This window comes from Eulemur rufifrons, chromosome 7, assembly GCF_041146395.1.
Source record: "Eulemur rufifrons isolate Redbay chromosome 7, OSU_ERuf_1, whole genome shotgun sequence".
In the NCBI taxonomy this organism is placed as follows: Eukaryota; Metazoa; Chordata; class Mammalia; order Primates; family Lemuridae; genus Eulemur; species Eulemur rufifrons.
Window position 1 is genome coordinate 262,619,966 of NC_090989.1, and position 25,129 is coordinate 262,645,094.

A 25,129-nucleotide genomic window follows, 5' to 3' on the forward strand; every position below is an offset into this window, starting at 1 on the left:
TTCATAGTTTTCCAGGAGTAAAACAAAACAATGAAATCATTATTCAGATAAAATATTATAGGTTTATTTAAAACTTAATTCTCACCTCGAGTATGCAAAATACAAACTCCACAAAATGTTCATTTTACTTTGTAGTTTACAAATATACAAAATAGAAGTTTGCTTAAATTTATATTACATATTTATTAAGGCAAGGAACTATATAGAAAAAAACATTTGTTCTGCTAAAGGCATACTTGGGAATAAACCATTGTACAAATTATTGCACATCTGAAACCACAGTGCATAACAGACTGTCTGCATAAAAACGTTAAAGTAAACCAGGCGTATTTACCTGACTTAGGTCATAAATGTAGATCGGAAGACAAAAATAGATTTTCCTTGTCAAAGTATGCAGCAGTTTGAGAACTTTGGCTTCCTCGTTTGGTACCTTTAGAACCAAGACTCACCAAGCACCATCATTTAGGCTATTAAAACACATTTTCAGTACCTGAATTTCTTCCTTTTCTTCTAACATCATAATAATGGCTTTTAGAAGGCAAGAGAATACAAGGTGATCTTTATGCTTATATTGCATCGAAACACAATGGAAGGGAATTCTGGTCTTCCCTCCCCCAACTCACGGATCTAATTTATACCCTGATATCCACAACTTCCAGTCACCCCCTCGGCGTTTTGTAAGTCCAGGAATATTCAAGTTGGATTTAGAAATGGAATGATAGAAGATCCAGTCACAGACCCCATCTGTTCTTTGATTTTTGATTTTTGGATTCCTCATTGCTCCTGATTATTCATTCACAAGTGGACTCAGTTGGGAACTTGACCATGATTGTAGTGCGTCCAGCTGGATTCCTCCCCTCAACGGGAAGACAGTGTGAAAGGTAAAAAATACTGAATTCTCTTTTGGCAGTGTGGGTCATATTCACTGTTTGAGACTTAAAAGTGCCTCTTCATGTGTAAGGCGAGGTGGTCCGACCTAGAAAATGCCCGGTCGCACTTCTGGCACTGGAAGGGGCGGTGCCCGGTGTGTTTGCGGTAGTGCCTGGTCAGTTCATCCGAGCGGGCAAATTTCCACCCACAGCCATCCCAGTCACAGTGGTAGGGTTTCTCACCTGTAAAGGGAAAAGAAATAAAAAAAGGTGTAAAAGCCATTGCTATAACAAAGAATCGGCCCTTTTAGAAACTGAGGCCAGATTATTAAACTAACTTTGCAGGTACCCCATCATTCTGAAAGAATCCAGGAATGTCTATACCACTGAAGGACCATATTAAATTTCAGGCCATAAATAGGAATAATACATGTCTTAAGTATTTACTCTTTTTTAGAGGAACATTAATTAAGCAAGGAAAACACACAAACACCACCTAAACCACCTTCTATAGGGCTCTTTTGAGCCAAGACATGAAATGGCGGTGGAAATGAATTTGGCAACTGTGATGAGTAGGGTCTCTCCCTGCCCAAACCCAGCTATGACACCCTATTCCACTACAATTGGGTCTAAAAAGCCACAGGCAGCTATTTTTTTTCTTTACCTTAATCAAGACTACACCTATGACCTTATGTACCTATTTACATTGACATGGAAATTCTCTGCAGAGACAATCTTAAACCAGAATCTCCCCAGCAGTTGTAACCATTGTATTCCTTGAATTGAAATAAACCTAATTATTAAGACCACAGCTAAAAATAGGGAGGGTGAAGGGTGAACCTAAGACGGGAACAATCAATGAAAATAGTCTGGAAATTTAAAAACGGATTAAAGAAAAAGCCATCATCTTTTTGCATTGCAGAGTATAATTTCTTGATTACAAGGGCAATATTTTGCTCATGCTAGGAGAGGCCCACAGACCACTGGGAATCTCCTGCCTTTTAAAAGCCTCCCAAAACTGCACATTCAAGCACAGATACCATCCATCAAGCAAAAGGCTCCTGGGCAGAAGAGTAGGCGCCTGTTTGCTGGCCTCTCCTGTGATCCAGGAGATGAAGGAGATAGGACGGGCTGGCAACCCCAGGAGGCACTGCAGAGTGTCCACAGTTAGCCTGTGGGACTGGTCGCCAACCCCCGCCTTTCTGCGGCTTACGTCCCCCTACCTGTGTGGGTTCGCAGGTGTGCCTTAAGATGAGAACTCTTTGTGTAGGTTTTGCCGCAGCCCGCGTAATCACAAGTGTGGGTGGCGGTTCTTTTCCGGGGCCATGATCTTCTTCCCCTCTTTGGCTTGGGCTCCTCCGGCATGCAGGAACCGGGTGGCATGAGCTCTAGAGGTGAAGAAGGCGAGGTCAGCAACATCCCGTGAGCCCTGGAGGGCTGGCACACGCAGAGCTCCCCAGCCCGAGCTAAGAATCCCCGGGACTGACCTTGGTAATGGAGCGGTGGCGGGACCTGCGGGGGCATCTGGTCGGTCAGGAAGGATGGGTAGCTGTGCCCGGGGTGGGGATGGAAGCCCGGGGGAAGCGGCAGGGCAGGGTGACAGTCCCTGCTGTTCAGCAGTTCCTCAGGACCCAGGGTCGGGGTAGTCCTGCTGGGGAGCTGCCGCCCCAGGGGGAAGTCGTGTGCAGTCGGCCGGTGGCCATTGCTGAGAGGGGGTCCAGCGCCTAGGTGGGCCTCTAGGGGCCGGCTGACGGTGCACGAGGGGACTGCCTCCTGCTTGATCTTGGGGCACATGCGCGGCGGCCCGCCGCTATAGGGTGCCACCACCACTGGGTGGCTGCCGTCAGGGCTGCCTTTGCTAACACTGATGACCGACGGGCTGCCATACTCGGAGCTGCCAGGGGCGCTCATCGCCGACTTCAGCACAAATTTGCCCATCAGCCCGCCACCTGGCGGCTGCGGCTGCTGCGGCGGAATATACACGGGGTCCAACTCCGGCCGCAGGAGCTCGGCCACGAAGCCGCCCGAGGGGCTCACGTCGTTGATATCCGCCAGGTTGAAGGGAGCCGTGGGAGGGGGCGCAGACTCCCGGCCATAAAGGAGGCCTCCGCCCGTGCCGCCCGGCGCCACGCCCGGGTCACCCCCGGCTCGGATCGGATAGCTGAAGCTGCAGGTGGAGGGCGCGCTGGCAGGGCCGCTGCTCGAGGGGGAGGACGAGGATGAGGCTGACGCCGATGAGGACACGGTGGCAGCCACTGACTCCTGATGGGACAGTGAATTCGAAAGGATAAAGTCCAGGTCCAGGAGGTCGTTATCGTTGAACACCTCCGTCTCCCTCCGGGGTAGGAGCGCCGGATTGCTACCACCGCAAGCCGCACCGGCTCCACCGCTCTCCAGGTCTGTGGCCACGGTCGCCGCCGCCAGGTCGTAGGGGCGGCCGGGAAGCACAGGGGGAAGTCGCTTCATGTGAGAGAGCTCCTCCCGCCAGCGCTGCGGGGACAAGACAGAAGACAGACCGTCAGTGGTGGTCCCCTGTTGCCACCCGACGGTGCTGACATGCTGGCGGGCCACACGCGCCTGCACCGCCCAGACATGGGGGCTGAGAGGCAGGAAGCGCCCGGGAACTTCAGGCGCCAGAACTGCAATCTCGGCCCACACCCGGGTCCCAGAAAAGGTGATGCGTCTATATTGAAGGTGCTATGTAGTGTGTGCCCAACTGCGTGTCAGCTAGAGCCGCGTCTAGCCAGCCCTGGTCCCTCCCCCGCCAGATCCCGGGGACGCCCCCGGAATTGGGACACCAAGGCTCTCTCGGTGCTCCCTCGCCACGGGGCCGCCCACGCGCTAAGCTCACTCCAGCCCAGTCAGTGTCTGGGGACGCAGCCACCTCCCGCCCGGTGGCCTGCGCGCGCGCACCCGCCCTATCTACTGCTTGCTCGGGGACACGTGAGGACCCGGTGTGCGCCCCCGGCGGCTCCGCAATGCCCGGACCACAGGCATGTACAGCGGAGCTAAGGGCACGGAAGCCATCCCGGGAAGGCTGCGGAGTCCGCGCCGTGACCACTCCTTACCCTCGGCCAGTGGCTCTTGGTGACCACAGGATTCCGCCCGCCCCCACCCCACCCACAAAAGCCCACCGAGTGTTCCCGGCGGCCCAGGGCGACACTCACGTTATTCGGGGCACCTGCCGGACGCAGTGTCTTCTCCCTTCCCGCCGGGCCGGACGCGAACGTGGAGAAAGACGGGAGCAGCGCGTCGCTGACAGCCATGTCAGACTCGCCAGGTGGCTGCCTGCGGACCGGGCGGGGCGCACAGAGACAGGAGTCAGGGACCACTTTCGGCCGCCACTCCAGTGCGTACACCCGGTCCTTACCCCTCTCTACCCCCAGCACCCCGCGTCTCACCTACCTCATTAATGTGGGGGCCCAGAAGGTCCTCGGGAGCTGAAGCAGCGGGGATACCCGAACCCCAAAATCAACGAAGAAAATAAAGACTTAGAAACGAAGCCAAAACCAAAAGCCCCAAACTGCCCGAGATCCTTCTTCTTTGGATTAAATATAAATTGGAGACGTCTTTTTTAAAAAGTTCCTTTGTATACAAAAGTTCTTAGAAAAGTTGTAAACTTTTATAAAAATAGACAAATCAGCAAGGCGAGTAAGTAGGTCCGGTGGCCAGGCTGCGCTCTCTTCGACTCAGCAGCGTCCCCCACCGCTGTCGCTGTTGCCGCGGGCGCAGGGGCTGTGGCCGGGGCGGTGGGCGGGCGGCGCCGCCAGGTGAGACTGGCTGCCGTGGCGCTGAGCTGCGGGCTGGGCGGCGGCGCAGGGCGCGGAGTCCAGGGGGCTGCCTGGGTCGCGCGCGGCCATGGGCGCGGGCCACGGGCGGGTAGGTGGGTGGGGGGCTGGAGGGGCGGGGAGGGGCACTCGGCGGCTCCCGGTGCCGCCGCCGCCCGCCACCGCCTCTGCTCCCCGCGCGCCCGCAGCCGCGCTCGCTCTCTCGGGCCGGGGAACTGCCGGCGGCCGCCGCGCGCTCCTTACTTATAACTTTGGGCTACCGCCGCCCCCCCGCCTTCTCCCTGCTGCGCGCCGGGGCCCGCCGCCAGGCCCCGCCCCTCCCTTTCTTCTCCCCGCCCTCCCGCGGCCCCCCGCGCGTTGCCATGGCAGCTAAATAAACAAACTCAGCGCACGTGGGGGCGGGGCACGGGAGGGGCCGGGCCGTGACGCCAGCCCGGCAGCTGGCGAGCTGGAGCCGCGCTGACGCCGGCGGCGGTGGTGATGGCGGCGGCGTCCTCCCCAGCGCGGGAGCGGGGAATGGGGCGCAGGTTCGCCGCAGCGCGACCCGGGCTGTCCGCGCTGCCATTGCCGGTTCCCTGGGTTCGAAGCCCGGGGCGGAGAAGGCCGGTGGGGGAGCTAGGAGACGGAAACCCGCCCCCGCCCCTGCTCCCGTATGCGCTCGCCGCGCTGTCTGAGCCCTAGAGGACAGCGCGATTATCCGCGTGACTCAGCCAGCTCTCCCTCCCTCCGCTACGCACTCAGGAGCCCGGCTCCCGCCCCGCAGCGCCTGTGCGGGCGCTTGGCCGGCTGCTCACCGTTCCTCTCGGGGCCAGCGGCCGGGGTGAGGGTGGGGGTAGGGGCGGGGATGGGGGTGGGGAGGAGGTGGGTGCCCAGCACTGGGTGGCGGCACTAGGAACCTCCGGAGAAGGCTGGAGGATTGCTCCGCGCCTGGAGCAGGCAGACAGAGGCCGGGATGGGGATCCGAGTTATGATTTTGATATTTAAAGGAGTGAAAGGGCTAAAGATCGGAGGGGTGGGGGAGAGAAGAGGGACTGTGAGGCGCGGAGACACCTTTCAACTAGATAATCTCAAAGCACGTTACAAGCCACGCACTCTCTTTTCCACTTTATGGATGAGAAAACTGAGTCATAAAGAGGTGAAATGGCGAGTAAAGGTCAAAGGACAGCTCGCCTTCTTAGGCTCCGGCTCCGGGTAGGTCAAGCCCACCGAAAGGGACTTAGCCGGGAAGTGGCCAGGTGCCAGGAAGCGCAGTGCTGCGGGGGCATCCCAGTTCCCGGAAAGCGCACACGGGACCCGCGGCAGCCAGCCTTGCCCACCGGGGAGAGAAAAGGGAAAGGCGATCAGGATTTCAGTCTTACAACGCTGCCCCCCTCCTCCCCCCTTAGTTTGTGATCGGTAATTTTCCAGCCGGGAAATGTTTTCGCCCTCATCTTCTATACACACAGTACTTTTTTTTTTTTTTTTTTTTAACGTGAGTGTGGTGTTCGGTATCACTTGCTGAACGTAGGCTTGCGAGGTGTTTACTTTGGATTGGGGCGCGCCGCGCCTGGCTCCGCCCGCGCTCTCCGCGGAGCCCCCTCTCCCGCAAACGCTGCCTTACCCGGCCAGCGTCAGCCTAGGGAAGAAAAGGGAGGAGGGGGCCTGGGAAAGGGGGTCGAAGTTCCAGCCCCGGGTAGAGTGTGCCCTCACCCCTTATTGCGTTGTAGTTGCCTCGTGCTTTTTTGCCGTTGTCACCTGTTTGAATCCTGCGATTCTGGTACCTATTAGGTTTCCTCAGAATATTCGTTATCCCTGATTTTTCCACTCCTCGCCCACCACAGGAGCTTTCTTGGAATGCATGTCGCCCCGAATGAATCGACTCAGCTCTCTCTGCCATCGCTTGGAATCCCTCTAAGGTGCAGAGAGCTGGGCGCCTCTGAGTATATGACTTCCATCCTCTAGCTCGGCTCTGCCAAGGGCTGCCAGGGCTGCCAGGGCTGCCAGGGCTGGCAGCTGAGCGGAGGAGCATCCTTTGGCAGGGAAAAGGAAACCTCCGCCGGCCTCCAGGGGTTCGACCCCACCCCCAGGGGACCAGGCAGTTTAATTCTTTGAAAATACTGCCTTTTTCAAACGGAGGAACTAAGAAAGGAAGACACCTGCTGCTTCCTCCCCCCCCACCCCTTTCAACTATGTTGGCAAAAACTTCTGGGATGCTGGAATTTGAGGGTTGTATGGAAAAGTTGGACACTTTTTCATTAAGACCAGAGTCCCTAAACCCTGATGAACTTGGATAAGCCCTGGACTGGCAGCCTGTCTCCTCGGGATGTAAACATGTAGGTTGGGACTTGGAATTTCCAACTTCGTGGCCAGTTTACCAGATTATTTCTGCTTAGATTTTAGTTATCTAAGGCAGTAGCCCTTCCCCCTCAAAAAGACTAACTGGAACCACCACACGGAGAAAGCAGTATTGCACAGAGGAATTGGAAAGACACTATTATTATGTCATATAATCAAGACAAGATTCTGAAAAAAAAAGTGAACTTGTCGTTTCCAAACAGCCTTCTCAGGGGTAAAAGCCAGTGCCTCTTCGTGGCAGGCAGCTATCTGGTTATTCCTCTGATTGCATCATAAAGGGAAATCTCTATGTTCAACAGATGTCTAAGAGGCAAGGAACTTCAAGTTCACAAATCATCTCCTTTCAAGGCAGGTGCCCGGTGTGACAACAGGGTTATGACCCTCCCTCTCTTCAGAACAGGTAGGGCCAGAAGAGTTAAATCCCTGCCCTATATAATTTATAAACATGAGGCTGAGTAAACCTTTGATGACTAAATTGCACTCTAAAATAATAATAATAGAAGACACCCTTTAAAGGAGAATTAAACACTTACTGGTGACTTTATTTCAGCGAACTGATATTACAAGTTTTGTGGAATGGAAGTTAATTATTAATGTCCTTGGAGTTATAAAATAAGTTTTTTTCCAGCACAAACTGCATTAGTCGGCGGAAGATGTGACGCACACCATTAGCGCTAGGGGATTCATGTGGATCCATGCAGGGGTGTGATGACTGAAGAGGCTGTATCCGTGTTTCAAGTGAAAGACCGCAGCCATAACTGGGCATGGGGTCTGGACCCACAGAGCACCTCGGAGAGCGTGACTGCACCCTGGCCTGGGTGTCTGTACGTAACTGCCACAGGACTCAGAAAAAGATGCTCTTTAAGAAGGTGAAAGGGAGAGATGATTTTTTTTTTCATTCTTTTTTTTTTTTTTTTAATTTGAGACAGAGTCTCACTCTGTTGCCCAGGCTAGAGTGCCATGGCGTCAGCCTAGCTCACAGCAACCTCAAACTCCTGGGCTCAAGCGATCCTCCTGCCTCAGCCTCCCAAGTAGCTGGGACTACAGGCATGCGCCACCATGCCCGGCTAAATTTTTATATATTTTTTTAGTTGTCAATATAATTTCTTTGTATGTTTTTAGTAGACATGGGGTCTCACTCTTGCTCAGGCTGGTCTCGAACTCCTGAGCTCCAACAATCCACCCGCCTTGGCCTCCCAGAGTGCTCATATTACAGGCGTGAGCCACAGTACCTGGCCAACAGATGATTTTAAATACCCATATTGCTTTAAAATGAAATCCCTACTAATGAATAACTGTGAGAGGGGCTTGCAACTTTCATAAGGAGGGGGCAAAGCTTTTCTTAGCTTCCACTCCCATCTTCTGTGAACGCCAGCTTCTTTTTAACCTCCATCTTGTATAGAGGTCAGGAAAGTCAGCTTTGATGCTAGCTTCCCTAATCTGGCTCTGCTGCTTTCTAGCTGGGCAAGTTACTGACTTGACTTTGCCTGTTTCCTCTTCCGTAAAATGGGAACATTAATAGTGCCCATTTCTTAGAGTGATGAGTAGCAATTTAGATCATCTAAGTAAAATAGCACAGGACTCGACACTCAATACAGGATAGCTATTAATATCGCCAGTGTTCTCCAGGGCACCATAAACTTAATGAGGGCAGGGCTATTGTTTTGTTCACTGCTATATCCCCAGGTCCTAGTATAGTACCTGCCTAGCACATGGTAATGCTCTATACAGGTTTGTTGAATGAATGAATGATGTTCTATTCCTTTTCGAACAGCCCATTAGCAGGGAGTTGGTCTTTCAACTCTCAACTATATGCTCATTAATACCCTTTCTTATCAAGAACCTCAGTCCCCCCAGACTCTTATCATAATTCCTCACTCTTCCCCAGCTTCCTAAGCTAGAAATCTAGATTTTCTGCAACTCCTCATTTTCTTTGACCCGAGCATCCAGGCATCCAGGGTTCATCCATTTCCATTGTTAACTATCTCCACCATCTCTTTCCTGCTCCCGTGCTGCTTTGGTCCAATCCCTCCTCACTTATAGCTTTTAATTGTGGCACAGCCCCCAAACTGTCCTCCTCCCTCTCCCCGAGGCCCCACTGGAATTTCCCTGCTAGATCAAGTCCATTTTTCTCACACACTTGCACCACAGTTCTCCTTCTGCTCACCCCCACACCAGCCAATCTTTCAATAGCTGCCCTTTGCCTAGGGGAGCGAGACCAAACCGTTTACCCTGATGGACCAAACTCTTCCTGCTCTGGCCCTAGACAGACTTTCCAGAACCATCTCTAGAGACTGACCTCACCCTCTCTAAATTCTTAACTAGATGTTCTCTCAAGTCCCTGAATACATGATGTGTATTTCATCAGCTGTTTTTCCTGTCTGAAATGTCCTTTCTCCCCTCAGGGCCCTCATGGAACCCAGACTCCAAAGTCCCTCTTAATTGTCCCTTGGTTTTAAGTCCCCTTTTAGGTTAGTCCTCTTTTCTCTGAGTTGCTAACAAAGCCGTGAGGGGGCTCTGCTATGACATTTATCCAGTGGACTTCCATGATCTGCAGGACAAATGCCCAGTGACCGACCATTATATTAATAGAATGAATGAAGTGAGCAAAATGGACTTGGCAAAAGTACTCATTGGGTGGGGTGAGGAGCCGGGGGACCCTGTCCTTGACTCAGCAATAACATTTCTCTCTAGTGGAGCGTTCACTGACTTGGTACTTCATTTTCCATGCCTTCTTTTCCTCCACCACTTCGTCTCTTTCTTTGAAAAGTTCTATGAAAGAGACAGAAAATGAAATCCTTCATAAAATAAAGTCTGTCCTCTCAAAACAGTTGGATGAAGGGAGAGAACAGCACTGGCCAAGGCATTGTAATAAAACAAAGTTTAAAAACACAAACAAAAATAACCAAAACTAAAACCAAAACCAAATGGAGAAAGAGGCCACTCTTTTCTGTAGCCAAATTTATTGCCTTTCAAAACCCAAGCCTTGGATACTGAAGTTTTTAGAGCAGAAAATGAATCACAGACATTTAAAAATCAAACTCTCAGAAATTTAATTAAAATCTTTTTCGTGAACGCTTAGGTTTGAGCACTTCATTTACATTCTTCGCCCCCCAAACTTAGGCCCAATACATCCTTTAAACTGTTGAAGAAGAAAATCTAAAATTAATGGAGTTACCTTCAAGACCTTTGCAATATTCTGACAGCAATATGTTAAATTTGCTTTCCAGTGTTCTCAGCTGGTTCCGAGATATTAAGGAGATATAAAAAACTCTTTAGGTTGCTTATTTTTAAATGTCTATTGAAGTAGAGAGTCATATCTTTTAAGAGTAAGGTACATGCAGTAATATTTCTCTTAACAAAAGAAATTAAGGGCTAGCATTGACCATCTTAATCTAGTGTGACTCCAATACTGTATGCATTTGAAACACATTAAAAAGTAAATGAACTAGCACATTTCAAAGTATTTAAATTTAAAATTTAAATGTATGTAAATTTAAATGAAAAAAATTAAAAGTATTTAAATGAACTAGCAAAGAAGGCAAGTTGGCAGAGAAAACCTGTTGCTGGAATTTTCTTCTTGAGTTGGCCCACCAAGTTTTGTCTGTTTCCCCTCCGGGAAAGAATAAGAGACTCTCCAAGATTCTACTTCCTTTATTTAAAAGCCTCAGAGCCTCAGATTCTTAGACTAAGACAATGTCATCCTTCTGAGGAAAATAGTCCCCTGGTTTAGATTGAACTGAAGGCAACATGTTTGGGCTATGGAAAGTGTAGGAATGTTGATAGTATGAAAATGAATGCTTCACACCCTGAGAAATGTAAACAAGAGACAAATAACTCTGTGTTTAATTTTGTTCTCAGTTTGTGGGCCAGACAAGACAGTAGGTTATTTTTGCCAATTTGACATTATGTATTTTGAGCCAGGGAAATTATTTAAAAAAAAAAAAAATTAACAATGAGCTTGATTACCCTGTGGTTGACTCTTTTTCCACAAACATTGCATTTGTTAATCAATTTTAATGTCTTGGCTAGTGGGAGAAGGCTGAGGGAACAGCTAATGCCAATGTACAAAAAAAAAAAAAAAAAAAAAAGAAAACGCCAAACTAATTTTCTGGCAGCACCTGAATTTACTCTTTGATGCTTTGTTTCAAACTTGTATCTAAACACAAGCTCCTCTTATATCCAGGAATGACCAGAAGCTTTCTGGAGGAGGAAGCCCCTGGAATAGTTACCTAATCTTAGAGGAATTCCCAGCATTATAATAGATATTCAAAAAGGTGAATCTATTCAAAGAGTGAACTTTGTGTTGTCGGTTATTGATGAATTTTTCTGGTTGACACGTTTACCCAACAAAGCTCTCAGAGGGAAGTGTTGAGTTTCAAATGTTCTGACGTTTCATTCAGCAAACTCAATTTTCCATTAAAAAAGAAACTCATTTGGGCTTCTTTAAAGATAAGATAGTATCTTTGTTCTATGTGAGTGCAGATGAGAGTGTCATTGTCTGAGTTTAATTCTTTGAGCATTCTTGCTGTAAGTCAATTAAGGAAGGCGCTTGACAGAGTTCTCTGGATTGTGGGAAGTGAAGGGATGGCAGGAAATAAAAGTAGTGCCCAGACTCTAGAGGGGGATAGGTAGACTGTACCACACAAGGACTCGAGGTCCCCTATGGCATCTTACTAGCCAGGTGACCTGGGACAAGCTATATCATCTAGTTGTACTCTACTTTCCTTTTCTGTAAAATGGGTCTACGAATGTACCTGCCTCACAAGGCTATTGTGAGCATTAAATGAGATATTGGATAGGAACGGTACCGTTAATGTTAGTTTCTCCCCTCTACCAATGAAATCTGACATAGTCAATCCCCCTTTGATAACTTTTTTTTTTTTTTTTTTTTTTAGGCAGAGTCTCGCTCTGTTGCCCGGGCTAGAGTGAGTGCTGTGGCGTCAGCCTAGCTCACAGCAACCTCAAACTCCTGGGCTTAAGCGATCCTACCGCCTCAGCCTCCCGAGTAGCTGGGACTACAGGCATGCGCCACCATGCCCGGCTAATTTTTTCTATATATATTTTAGTTGGCCAGATAATTTCTTTCTATTTTTTTTTTTTAGTAGAGACGGGGTCTCGCTCAGGCTGGTCTTGAACTCCTGACCTTGAGCGATCCACCCGCCTCGGCCTCCCAGAGTGTTAGGATTACAGGCGTGAGCCACCGCGCCCGGCCCCCCCTTCAATAACTTGACATTGGTTCTGCTTCTCAACATTGGGAGATGATGCAGTATTTGGTTTGAAGACAGAAATGCTTTGTCGCAGTATTTTTTTGTTCCTAAATATTCCAGCCTCACCACATATGTAACAGCCAAGGAGCAGGCGCACCTAAAATCTCACAAACACTGTTCAAGTAGGCCCATTAAATTAATCTGGGTATCTGACTTCCTGGGTTTACACCATGACTTGCAAAGGCTTTCTTGTTTTTGGCTGTGTCAAATCCAGAAAGACCTTGACCTTGACCTTCCATAAGCCAGTCAAGAGTTAGGTTGGACAGAGGGGAATATCAAAGTCAAGTTCACCAATGAAGCATTTTATACTCGTGACAATGGTTGGTGAAGTTCTAACCTCGTCTTTCCTAGAAGGATACTGGAAAGATCTGCTCTGTTCTCCCTTCAGGAATGGGAGGAAGCAGGGACCTTCAAATTAATAATTAACATCACCACTATCAAACGCTGTGCCAGGTACTGCACTAAGCATGCTATATTCATTAAGTCATTTGTCCACACACCACCGCTCTGAGGTTGGCTCTGCCATTGATACTCTAGAATACAGGCCTCAAGGGGACAGAGACCTGCCTAACTTACTCGTCTCTTTTTTGTATTTTTTAAAATTGATATAGTTGTATGTGTTACTCTTATTCCAGAATGTAATGCAGTTTTCTGGCACGTAATAGGTAATTTTATTTATTTATTTATTTTATTTATTTTTATTTTTTTGAGACAGAGTTTCACTCTGTTGCCCAGACTAGAGTGCCGTGGCATCAGCCTAGCTCACAGCAACCTCCAACTCCTGGGCTCAAGCAATCCTCCTGCCTCAGCCTCCCGAGTAGCTGGGACTACAGGCATACGCCACTATGCCCGGCTTATTTTTTCTATATATATTTTTAGCTGTCCAAATCATTTCTTTCTATTTTTTAGTAGAGACGGGGGTCTCGCTCTTGCACAGGCTGGTCTCAAACTCCTGACCTCAAGCAATCCTCCCACCTCGGCCTCCCAGAGTGCTAGGATTATAGGCGTGAGCCACCGCACGGGGCTGTAATAGGCAATTTTAAATAAATGAACCCCAGTTTACAGTTTCAAAAACTGCAGTGTAGGGTAGTTAAATATCTAGCCCAGGGTTGCACAGCTAAGTAGGGGAGGCAGCTGTGTCCTTGGAGCCCATACAGGGAAGGAAGGGGGCCTGTGGTTTCACTGCTCTGTAAGCAGCCTGTCCTTTTGTCCCCGTTTACCCTTGTCCTCAACTGTGCCTGGCTTCCCTGAGTTCAGAGTCCCTGGATCTAGTTCTCCAGAGAGTAAACCTCGAACCCAATGTCCAGGCTGGGGGACAGCAGTCACTCAGGGGCAGGGGCTGGGGAGGAATCTTGGGGCCAAACTGCTGTGTGGGTGGATAGATGGATGGATTTTCTAGCCACTTTTCAGTCAATACTCTCATTTTCATCCTCAATACACCCCACTTTCTGAGTTGCCAGGTGTCACTACTTCCCGAGCCTTTTAGGGATCCTGCACCTGGAAATCGGTCTGCTTTTTCCTACTGACTCAGATCCAGGTCTGGGGTCATTTGTCTGTCTGCTTCATACGTAGCTCCCACTTCATCCTGGTGGGTTTTGCCTTTTCGATTCCTTTACTGTCATTTTAATGGGGTTTCAGAAGGGAACATCAGAAAGCACATTTGTTTGTAAAGCCATGCTTAATCAAAAATCTCTTCCTCCTCTTATTTCATTATCTTATTTTTTTAAAGGTAAATCTTTTTCTGGTTTCCAAAATTAATGCATGCTTAATTTTTCAAAAATAAATCAATAAATGTGTATTTTATTTTATTTATTATTTTACATGTGTATTTAAGCTTAAAAAAACCCACATCGAAGTATCCCAAGAATGGAAAAACAAGCATCACATGTACTCACCAGAAAATTGGTTTCCCTGATCATCACCTAAATACAAATCTGGGAACGACACCAATTGGACATCAGACTGAGGTGGGGGGTGGGGGAGGGGATGGGGGTATGCCTACACAATGAGTGCATTGCGCATCGTTTGGGGAGTGGTAGCACTTGAAGGTGCTGACTCGGGAAAGGGGGGGTGGGGAAAAAATATGAAACTATTGTTTTTAACTTGCACTGTTCACTTAATAATTTATCATGAATATTTCCCATATTATTTCATATCATTGTACAAGAAATAATGTATACATTATGAGGACAAAAAAAAAAAAAAGGTGGGGAAAAAAAAAAAAGAATTTTACCATTATTTTAGAAATTTCCAAAAAGTGTCTTGCTGTGATTTTAATAGGCATTGCATTAAATCCATATATTTACCTAAAAAAAAAAAAAAAAAAGAAAGTTTTGTTTTTCCTTCCAAAAAAAAAAAAAAACCCCACATCATACCTCTCCAGATATGAATGTGATTAAGTTTGGTATATACATTTTCAGTTTTTATGCATATATGAAAATATTAAATTAAATTTGATTTGATTTTTTGAGACAGAGTCTTGCTCTGTCACCCGGGCTAGAGTGCAGTGGCGTCATCATAGCTCACAGCAACATCAAACTCCTGGGCTCAAGCAATACTCCTGCCTCAGTCTCCTGAGTAGCTGGGACTACAGGTCCCAGGTGCATGCCACTTCGCCTGGTTAATTTCTGTATCTTTTGTAGAAAACATGTCTTGCTCTTTCTCAGATAAAATTTATTTTTAAAACATAGATTATCATTTGCACACAGCTTTGTAAATTTGCTTTCACAGCAAGTATATCACATATCTGTTCATGTTAATACATAGATATACTTTACATTTTTAAATACAACACAGAGGCCGGGCGCGGTGGCTCACGCCTGTAATCCTAGCACTCTGGGAGGCCGAGGCGGGTGGATCGCTCGAGGTCAGGAGTTCGAGACCAGCCTGAGCAAGAGTGAGACCCCGTCTCTACTAAAAATAGAAAGAAATTATACGGACAACTAAAATATATATATACAAAAAATTAGCCGGGCATGGTGGCGCATGCCTGTAGTCCCAGCTACTCGGGAGGCTGAGGCAGGAGGATCGCTTGAGCCCAGGAGTTTGAGGTTGCTGTGAGCTAGGCTGACACCACGGCACTCACTCTAGCCAGGGCAACAGAGTGAGACTCTGTCTCAAAAAAAAAAAATAAATAAATAAATAAAAAAAATAAATACAACACAGTGTTTCCTAATTTTGGTATTTAGCCAATTCACTTTTGATGGACATTTAGATTGTTTCCAATTTTTCATTATTATAAAATTGCCATGTGTACCCTTAGACATATTCACCTATTTCCTTTGGCTCAATTTATAAAAATTTTAGTTTAAAAAATTTTTTTACAGACTAGGTCTTCCTATATTTCCCAGGCTAGTCTTGAACTCCTGGGCTCAAGTGATCCTCCGGCCTCAGCCTCCCAATTTACTGGGATTACAGACGTGAGCCACCACGCCCAGCTACAGAATCTGATTTATAATAAATTTTAACCATTTAAAATTGTTCCTCAAAAAACTTATGTCTCATCAACATGGTATCAGGTTGTTGGTTTCCCTATATTATAATATTGGTTTTGTTTTATTACTACCTATTTCAAATATTGGCATCTACATATATCAGCTTTTGGGCTAGTCAAACTTTTATGGCAGTTAGTGTGGACTCCCTCCAAATTCTGAAAACATGGAAATTGTACAGTGTTAGAATATAATGGGAGGTCCCCACTTTGCACGTAAGGACAGAGGCCCGAGCAGCAGAAGTAACTTGCCAATGCCACACACTAGCAGAGCCGAGATGAGAAGACACGTGTCCTGACTCTCAGCCAAGTCCAGGTCTGCTTCCTTGCATCAAACAGCACTGACACAGGAACCCCTGAACCTGCAGTCCTATGAGCCCCTTTCTAAACCGAGAAACATGGACCGCAGGAAGGGGATGAGAACCAGCATGTTCAGAGCACCTTTAAAAAGCCTGAAACTGTCCTATGTCCTTTGCATATGTCATACTCACAATTATCCTGTAAAGTCGATATTACTAATTCCATGATACAGAGGAAGAAATGGAAAAACTAGAGATGAAGTTGATCAAATTAATAATCTTCAGCCAGTCCTGAGGACATTTAGCACTGAGCAGTGTGCAAGTTGGACTTAAGAGGAGGGAGAGTGGTATCAGTATGACCAGGCTGCCCTGAGAGAGTAAGAGAGATTTCCTAGCAAGACTGAAGACATTCTGATACTCTCCCCTCCCCTAACCTCTGCTAATTCAGATTAAGGGTAATTCAGACATAAGAGTCAGCATAAGCACCTTCTCGAGACACTGCCTTGCTGTCTCAGGATCTCGTATTGCTCAGGGCTGAGCACAAGTAGAACACAATCCCTGCTGGCAGAGCCCCTGTTCTGGAATGAGTGAGCTGTCCAGCATGGCCAGTGTGTAAATGTCAAGTAAACACCAAATTCAAGTGCAATCTAACTATTGTGTTGGGACTGTTTGCTTTAGATATAATAGTCAGCAGGAAGGGAGAAGGAGAGGGAGGGGGTAATACATGTCACTTCATAAGGCAAAATGGGAATGTCATGAGCCCTCCTTTGGCCAACTCGAATGTCAAGAGATTGTCCTCAAATAAATAAAGAGCCTGCACTTTATGCTGCAAAAATAAGCATGTCCATTTGCTTGAAAAAAAAAAATTCAGATGAGGGAACATTTTCCAGTCAATCACACTGCAGCAAAGTCATCCTGTTGAATTTGTGACTCACAGGCTCTCTGTGTCAATACACAGACAGAGCGAGCCCAGCACTATGACTTCACTGGGCTATGAAGCAGAAGTGGGGATGAGACAGGGCCAGCTTTAAAACAAGCCTCTAAGCACTGACAACAAATAGCAAAGGAAACACTGACCACTCAGGCCGGGCGATCACACTTGTTCCTTTTTCTTTATTTCTCACTTGTCTCCTAGAAAAGAACCGATTCAAATGTGACTTTATCCTTTCGTTGCATCAACACTGACGGAGGACGTGGTCATTATAAGGGCTACAAATGACGGAGCATTTCCTTTGCCTGTGCTCCATACACACTGAGATCTCGTTCTATCCCCAGAGCAATTCTGTAAGGTGGTCAGTACTTGTATTATTTTATAGGCGAGACTATTGAGACCCATAGAGTTTAGGTAACTTTGTAAGCTTCTGTCCAAGGATTCTATCCCAGTTCTCTCTGGCTTCAATTTCAAATTCTGTGTGATTTTCGAACAGCCTCTCACTTTGCTCTCGTACTGTGAGCTGGATGCTAGCCTGGGCACTGGGCTCCCACAGATGAATAAGATGTGGTTCCTGCCCTCAAGGAGCTTGGGGGGGGGGTGGGAAGCCAAATTACTCTTGTCTTGGTATTCAAGACCACTGTGACGTGATCGTTTAGGTTGCTTGGAAACCAGTTAATATTTAAGAAAAGATAGTACGAAGAGACTCACTGCTTGTTTTCCAAGTAGGTACTATTTGCAGATGCCTCAGGAATGCCTGCGGGGATAGAAAATCCACTAAGAGATAATAGATCACAAACGAGAGTACAGTGTATGCGGAGTGAAAACAGCTGATCTGAAAGCGAAGCTTGCAGCCATTGGGCTTTGCCTGGCATGCTGGCTGGGGGAGGCAGAGACCTGATGTTTGGTCTGGTCTAGCTAAGAGCAGGCTGGGCAGGGATAGGGTTTGGGTGCGTAGTTGGAAGGCCTGGGCTCTACACTGGGCTTGTGAGCTGGGGTCCCTGTCTGCTCTGTCTGCATGCTGGGCTCTTCATCTGTAAATTGAAGGAGGGAGAGAAGCAAGTCTTTTGTGATGCAAAAGTGTCAGGATTCATCTGGAAGGTCAGATCAGTTCTTAACTTTGAATGGAAGGCCTCAGCCTAGATATTCTCCCATAAGAAATGAAAAAAACAGTGGACTTGCTGGCTCTCAAGGCTGAGAGGTTCTATCTTTTGGGAGTTTTTTGTTTGTTTGGTTTTTATTTGTTTGGTTTTGTTTTTTTTTTGAGACAGGGTCTCTCTCTGTCACCCAGGCTAAAGTGTAGTGGCTTGATCACAGCTCACACTGCAGCCTGGAACTCCTGGGGCTCAAATGATCCTCCCGCCTCAGCCTCCCAAAGTGCTAAGATAACAGACGAGAGCCACCACGCCCAGCCCATTCCATCTTTTTAACTCTCCTTGCAACTCTGCTGAAAATCCAGCTCCTAAAGTAGCTTTGATCCTTTAAAAAAATCTGTTCTTTGCCTAGACTAAAGCAGTTCTTAAAGTGCCTTTGCCTTCATTTTAGTATAACCCTGATTCTTTCTTCTTTCTTTCTGTGTTCTCCCAGTTCTAAGAAGCTGTGAGTATATATAATATATTCCCTGGTTTCCTCAGTCCTCTTAACGTTTCAGTCCTTAAAGATTTTTTTCTTAATGGCTGGGAAAATTCTTGAAAGGACACGGTCCATGCTCCTTTGCTGGGGTATACTTTTTACAAATTTATTTTGGCTCCACATTGTTTGTCAAGCCTTCAGAGGGCCCTGCAAATGGGAGTGCTTCGTTTACCATTTTGAGTTTCTTCCCTTCTAGTTGGCTGGAGTCGTGTTTCCACTGTAATCTGCCTGGAAAACAAACAGGAGAGTTTACACTGGTCTCTGCATCAACCATCTGCCCCCTCAGTGATCTATACAACGATGTAAGAGCTGGAAGACCAACCCGTGTGTGTGTGTGTGTGTGTGTGTGTGTGTGTGTGTGTCTAGGGAGAAAAATTCATTCCGTCATTCATACAGCTGATATTTGGGAGTACCAGCTATGTCTGCCTGGGCATTGGGAACACCAGTGGTGAACAAAGATAGATGTGATCCCTGCTCACAGGAAGTTCACAGTCTATTGCCAGGAGAAACATGTTAATCAAATAATCCTCCAAATAAAAACAAACTGCAATAACTGCTATGAGGGAGGATGCACAGTGTAGCAAAGCTTATCACAGGGAGAGCTGGCCTAGTTGGGGTGCCCAAAGAGAGTACTGGGTAGAGGAAAGTCGTGTTCTCTCTATGACTTCTGAGCACCGATAAATGATTAAGACAAGCATTTATGCCCTTATATTTCTAAATCTAGCATGATCTCAATGATTTCTAAAAAAATCATTTAATGTCCTTGTCCAGGGACTCAGGGCACAGAGATAAATAAGATGTTGCCTAGGAGACAAACCCTAAAAGAAATTGTAATACAAGGTGCCAAGTGTGATAATAGCAAGAGGGATGCACAAGGTCGCACAGAAGCCCAGAAAATGGAAGGATTGATTCTGCTTGGGGTGTACCTGGCAGGTAGGGAAGAGGAGAGGTGCCCAGGCAGAAGATTCACTAAAATCAAGGCATGGGCTCACACCTGTAATCCTAGCACTCTGGGAAGCCAAGGTGGGAGGATCACTTGAGGTCAGGAGTTCAAGACCAGCCTGACCAAGAGCAAGACCCCCTCTCTACTGAAAATAGAAAAAATTAGCCAGGCGTGGTGGCGCATGCCTGTAGTCCCAGCTACTTGGGAGGCTGAGGCAGGAGAATTGCTTGAGCCCAGGACTTTGAAGTTGCTGTGTTCTAGGCTGACGCCATGGCACTCTAGCCCAAGTGACAGAGCGAGACTCCATCTCAAAAAAAAAAAAAAATCAAGGCATGGAGGTGGGAGATTGCAGGGTGTGTAGGTGGAGTGGTATGGAATCCAGCGTGGCCAACGTGGTGTCTAAGTAGAATCTATAAATTTTTGGAAAAGACATTTAGGACCAGAAATTGGAGGGACCCAGTGTATGACTTCCCTTAAGTCAAATAGTTGCTCAAGGCCCACATGTGAAATCCGTATTTTCCACACTTTGCAGTGATTCTAGAACATTAGATTTTTTAGCATAGGTGTGTTCTACCAGTCACATATGATTGATATTTTCTTTTCTTTTTTTTTTTTTTGGTTGAGACAGAGTCTCACTTTGTTGCCCAGGCTAGAGTGAGTGCCATGGCGTCAGCTTAGCTCACAGCAACCTCAAACTCCTGGGCTTAAGCGATCCTACTGCCTCAGCCTCCCGAGTAGCTGGGACTACAGGCATGCGCCACTATGCCCGGCTAATTTTTTCTATATAGATTTTTAGGTGTCCATATAATGTCTTTCTATTTTTAGTAGAGACGGGGTCTCGCTCAGGCTGGTCTCGAACTCCTGACCTTGAGCAATCCACCCGCCTCGGCCTCCCAGAGTGCTAGGATTACAGGCGTGAGCCACCGCGCCCGGCCATGATTGATATTTTCTTTAAATTCACTCATTTTAAAAATATTTTGAAATTTTGTTTTAAAAAAAATTTTTTTTTAATTTATTTTTTGAGACAGGGTTTTGTGCTGTTGCCCAGGCTGGAATGCAGTGGTGCCATCATAGCTCACTGCAGCTTTGAATTCCTGGGCTCAGGGGATCCTCCTGCCTCAGCCTTCTGAGCAGCTAGGACTACAGGCTCGTTCTACCATGCCTGGCTAATTTTTAAAATTTTTTGTAGAGACAAGATTTCACTATGTTGCCCAGGCTGGTCTTGAACTCCTGGCCTCAAGTGATCCTCCCGCCTCAGCCTCCTCAAGTGCTGGATTACAGACAAGAGCCACCGTTCCCAGCTCTGAAACTTTAAAACACATTTAATAACAATATGTGTAATATCGCAGTCTGGATATGCCAGGTCAGAGTTTTATAAAACATAATATAATAAACGCATAACAATTAAAATAATAAATTTTTTCCCATGTGCCATATAAAATCACCTTGAGTCCCATCAGTGGCACTTGTATACCTTGATAAAAACCATTCTACCACAACTCTAGCGCAATTTTTTTTTTTTTTTTTTTTTGAGACAGAGTCTCACTTTGTTGCCCAGGCTAGAGTGAGTGCCGTGGTGTCAGCCTCGCTCACAGCAACCTCAAACTCCTGGGCTCAAGCGATCCTCCTGCCTCAGCCTCCCGAGTAGCTGGGACTACAGGCATGTGCCACTATGCCCGGCTAATTTTTCTATATATATATTTTTAGTTGTCCATATAATTTCTTTCTATTTTTAGTAGAGACGGGGTCTCACTCTTGCTCAGGCTGGTCTCGAACTCCTGACCTTGAGCGATCCACCCGCCTCGGCCTCCCAGAGTGCTAGGATTACAGGCGTGAGCCACCGCGCCCGGCCTCTAGCGCAATTTAGATGTTAAAAGCCAAAAGCTCATTTACTTCTTACATCACTCGTGTTACATTTCGTGATTGAGCAACTGCTGGTTTCTGTGACTAGCAGGTAAGGCCCATTGCATCCTTCTCCCTTTGGGCTGGGACTCTCTTTTTATCTTATTTTCTCCAATTTCTGTAGTTTTGAAAAGGATGCATTGTCTGTCCCAGTGACAACCCACCATGTCCCTCCTCCCATGCCCTCCAGCAGTACTGCTTCTGGTGGTCAGTTGCCTGTTTAAAACACTCAATGTTTTTCCTCTCCATGAATGCTTTTAAGTAAAAGGAAGGTAACTTGCAATATTAAGCACCGTCTCTCTGAATTGATCTTCAAGGCAACCCTAAAACAGTAGTGGATAAAGCCCTATTTTACAAGTTAAAAAACTGGGAATTGGATAGATCCTCTCAGTGCCGTTAGCTGGGCTTTGAATCTAGGATTATTTGATCCAAAGCCTGGGACTCTCTCTTTGGCTTCTAATTGCGTTCACTTGGATGAACAGACATTTGCTAAATGCCAGTAAAAATGTAGAAGGTGCTCTACTATATGATGTGAGATTTGGGGAAGAATATGAATGGTATAAGCTGTGCTATCAAGAATTTTATAGCTCCTGGGGGCATCAGAATTGTAAATGATTACATTCAAAAAAATTAAATATTTATTTTAAGTTTAAAAATTAATTAATTTTGTATTAACTAATACATACACATGGTGAAAGATTCAAACGGTTTACGAAATGTTTAAGATGAAAAGCAAAACCTTTTCCTCTTTCTTGCAAATATTAGACCTGTTCTACAGAAGAAACCATCATGAATAGCTTAACATTTTTATCTTTTACTTCACTCTGCCACTCAACAAACACTTTGAAGTGACTCACAGTGAAGAATGTTTTCTTTTCCTGTATAAAGTTAATAATATAGAAATGGAAAGCCAAGTTCATCTAAAAAAAAAAAAAAGGGAAGGAAACTAGCATGTGATATAGTTGCTATGATTGAACATCAAATCTGTCTCTTGGCTTCCTGGTAGCCAAGACAAAAAGGGAATAAGCTAAGTTCCATGGCTCTCATTATCAGAGAGGAAGAAGTCCATTGTTATTTTCGTCCTTAAACCTCAAGTTCACTTCTCACCTGGAAACCCACACAGGGACATTGATAGACACAATAATTAATGTTTTTGGCAACAGCTTTACCACAAATGCCAATTTTTGTCTGCCATTTCTTGTGAAGGCCTTTAATTAAGGTCAAGGGCCTAACACTAAAGCAGACGTCAGTGAGGGCTTGGCTACCCTGGTTCAACAACTACTGTAACACAAAGCAGAACGGAAGCAAGGGCTGGTAAGCACGACAAGTGAAATACAGCAGGATCTCAGAGGATCATGCAATTACAGTCATCCCGCCATACCTGTGGGGGATTGGCTTCCAGACCCCCCTTGGATACCAAAATCCACACTGCACAACTCCCTTATGTAAAGTGGTGTGTAGCATTTACATATAACCTATGAACATCTTCTTGTATACTTTAAACCATCTCTAGATTCCTTATATTGCCTAATACAATGCAAATTCTATGTGGTTGTTATACTGCATTGTCTGTTATTTATATTATTTTTTATTGTTGGGTGGTTGTTTTTTATTCTTTCTCCCCATCCCCGAATATATTCCATCAGCTTAAATGCAGAACCATGAAGGGCCAGAGGGCTGGCTGTATTTGCAAGTTGGGCAGTGAGAAAGCCTTTGCAAAAGAGAAAGCCTTTGGGCTGGGCTTGGAGGAGTCAGTCAATAGGCAGAAACCAAGGTTAAGGGCAAGAGCATTCCAGGTTTAGGAGCAAGTGCAAAGACAGGGAAATGAAAATGCTTGGCCTGTTTGGAGAATGTCAATATGTCTGGGGTTGAGAGAAAGAGATTCTAATAAGGCTTCCATTAAAGAGGCTGGATTTGCTGCTTGGACATTTTCTAGCTCTTCCGAGACAACTTTTTGTTGAGTTAAGCGAAAATGAATGAGAATCAGATGGACCACATTTCTCTTGAATACACACGGGCTTAAAAACGAAGAGGAAAAAGAACTTAACAGAATGTGTCTTGGCTTTTGCCAAACCCAAAGTATTTGAAAAATCACACAGGACACATCTCGAACCCAAAAACATGCCTGGATTCTCCCACTCCTAATTGCAGCTGCAGCCGTTTAATAAAATGAATTGTGTATAAGAAAACGGGGTCTGAATGGAAGGAGCCTGGTTAAAGAGAATGACGAATGCAGGGCTGTTAGCTGGGTTGCCCTTGAGAACGCTCGGATCACATTGCCCTCGCAGAGAAAGAGAGAGGGCCACGGCAGGGTTTGCTCACCAAGCTATGGAATCGAGCTCTCTTGTAGAGAACAATTCAAACTCCATATTATTTAACTTCACTGTATCGCGTGTAGAAAGAATTCAGCATCTCTCATTTCTCTCCCTCTCTGTTTCTCAGTTTTACATTCCAGAGTATAAAAAATGAGAAGAAATATGTTTTGCATCAGTCTCTGAATCACATAAGTGGAAACCAAATGAGAGATGGTGGAAATGGAAGAACAAGATGGCTAACAGACTATTTATTCTGATTCGGAACTCTTGGCTGAAGCATTTCAAGGGAGTTGAAGGCCAGAGAGGTTAACCGATTTGTCCATGGTCCACGATTGGTCAGTTGTCTTGCTGGGACTCAAACCTGGACCTCTGGTTCCCGTTCTTCCATAGTAAACACTTTTTTGTTTGTTCAGGCTCAGGAACTGGATGTCCTAGGGACTCATATTCTTAACATCTTTGCCCCAAACCTGCTCTTGTCCCTTGGTTTCTCATCATGGTAATACTGTCACCTCTAGGTTACTCAAACCAGAAACCTGGGAGTTCCCCTTGCTGACTGTTTCTCCCTTAGCCCTCTTGTTTCAGCAATCTCCCAGTCCTACTGACCTGACTTTCTAAGTATTTCTTAAACATGCCACTTTCTTTCCAGCCCTATGTCCACTGACCTAGTTTTGTCCCTCCTTCTCTTTCTCTCATGCTTCCATTTAAAAAAATAAAACCAACAACACTCTATATTTTTAATTCATTCTACCAGTTGATTTTTTGTTTCATCATCATTAACTTGGATTATTTGCAATATTCCCTAAACAGCCTCCCTGCCTCCACTCTCTGGAGGGTCCCTGGAGACCCTTGTCCACACCGCTGCTGGAGGGATTATTTTAGTGCGCAAGTAACCTGTCGCTGCCCATGCCTTGGTGTCCCCACGGCAGCATTCAGCTCTAACAAGACTGGCCCGTATTTATACATCCGTGAGGCCCATCTATTGCTCTGTTCAGCACGATGATGGCTTGTGACTTCCTACCCCAAGGAGGACTTTGTCCTCAGCATCTGGCATGAAAGCAGGCACCTCGTAGATGTTCAGTAACATATTTCCTGGATGAGAGCATTCTTGACTGACGAGCAGTGTCCAAGATGCCCCTTCACTCATTTCCTCACTCATTCATTCATCTGCATGAGCTCATTTGATCTTTGCAGAAAGCCCATAGGCAAGGTGCCTGTTCATGTGATACACACTGGTACAAATGTGCTGCTGTTGTGATCTTATATCAATATTGTAGTAGTTGGTAAGTAAATGGCCACTGTCCTGAGACCACTGAGTGGCCCCCACCACACTGGCTCCTCCCCTGGGGTCCCCTGGTC

General features: G+C 46.4%; 1 protein-coding gene across 1 annotated transcript; it reads right to left on the bottom strand.

Moving 5' to 3' along the window:
• Positions 1 to 262: 262 nt before the first annotated feature.
• Positions 263 to 4,529, bottom strand: KLF4 (KLF transcription factor 4). The gene is made up of 5 exons (XM_069474526.1): positions 4,275 to 4,529; positions 4,037 to 4,157; positions 2,357 to 3,359; positions 2,093 to 2,257; positions 263 to 1,112 (listed from the first exon to the last, which is right to left on the bottom strand). The coding sequence occupies exons 1-5, from the start codon at positions 4,277 to 4,279 to the stop codon at positions 937 to 939; spliced, it is 1,470 nt and encodes a 489-aa protein (XP_069330627.1). The 5' UTR covers positions 4,280 to 4,529; the 3' UTR covers positions 263 to 936.
• Between the last annotated feature and the right edge of the window lie 20,600 nt (positions 4,530 to 25,129).

What these genes read in the sequence shown, in the direction of transcription:
- KLF4 (XM_069474526.1), bottom strand. An exon ending in CGGCAGGTGCCCCGAATAAC is followed by an intron (nt 3,360 to 4,036) that starts GTGAGTGTCGCC and finishes TTGTCCCCGCAG; the next exon opens with CGCTGGCGGGAGGAGCTCTC. An exon ending in ACACCTGCGAACCCACACAG is followed by an intron (nt 1,113 to 2,092) that starts GTAGGGGGACGT and finishes TTCCCTTTACAG; the next exon opens with GTGAGAAACCCTACCACTGT.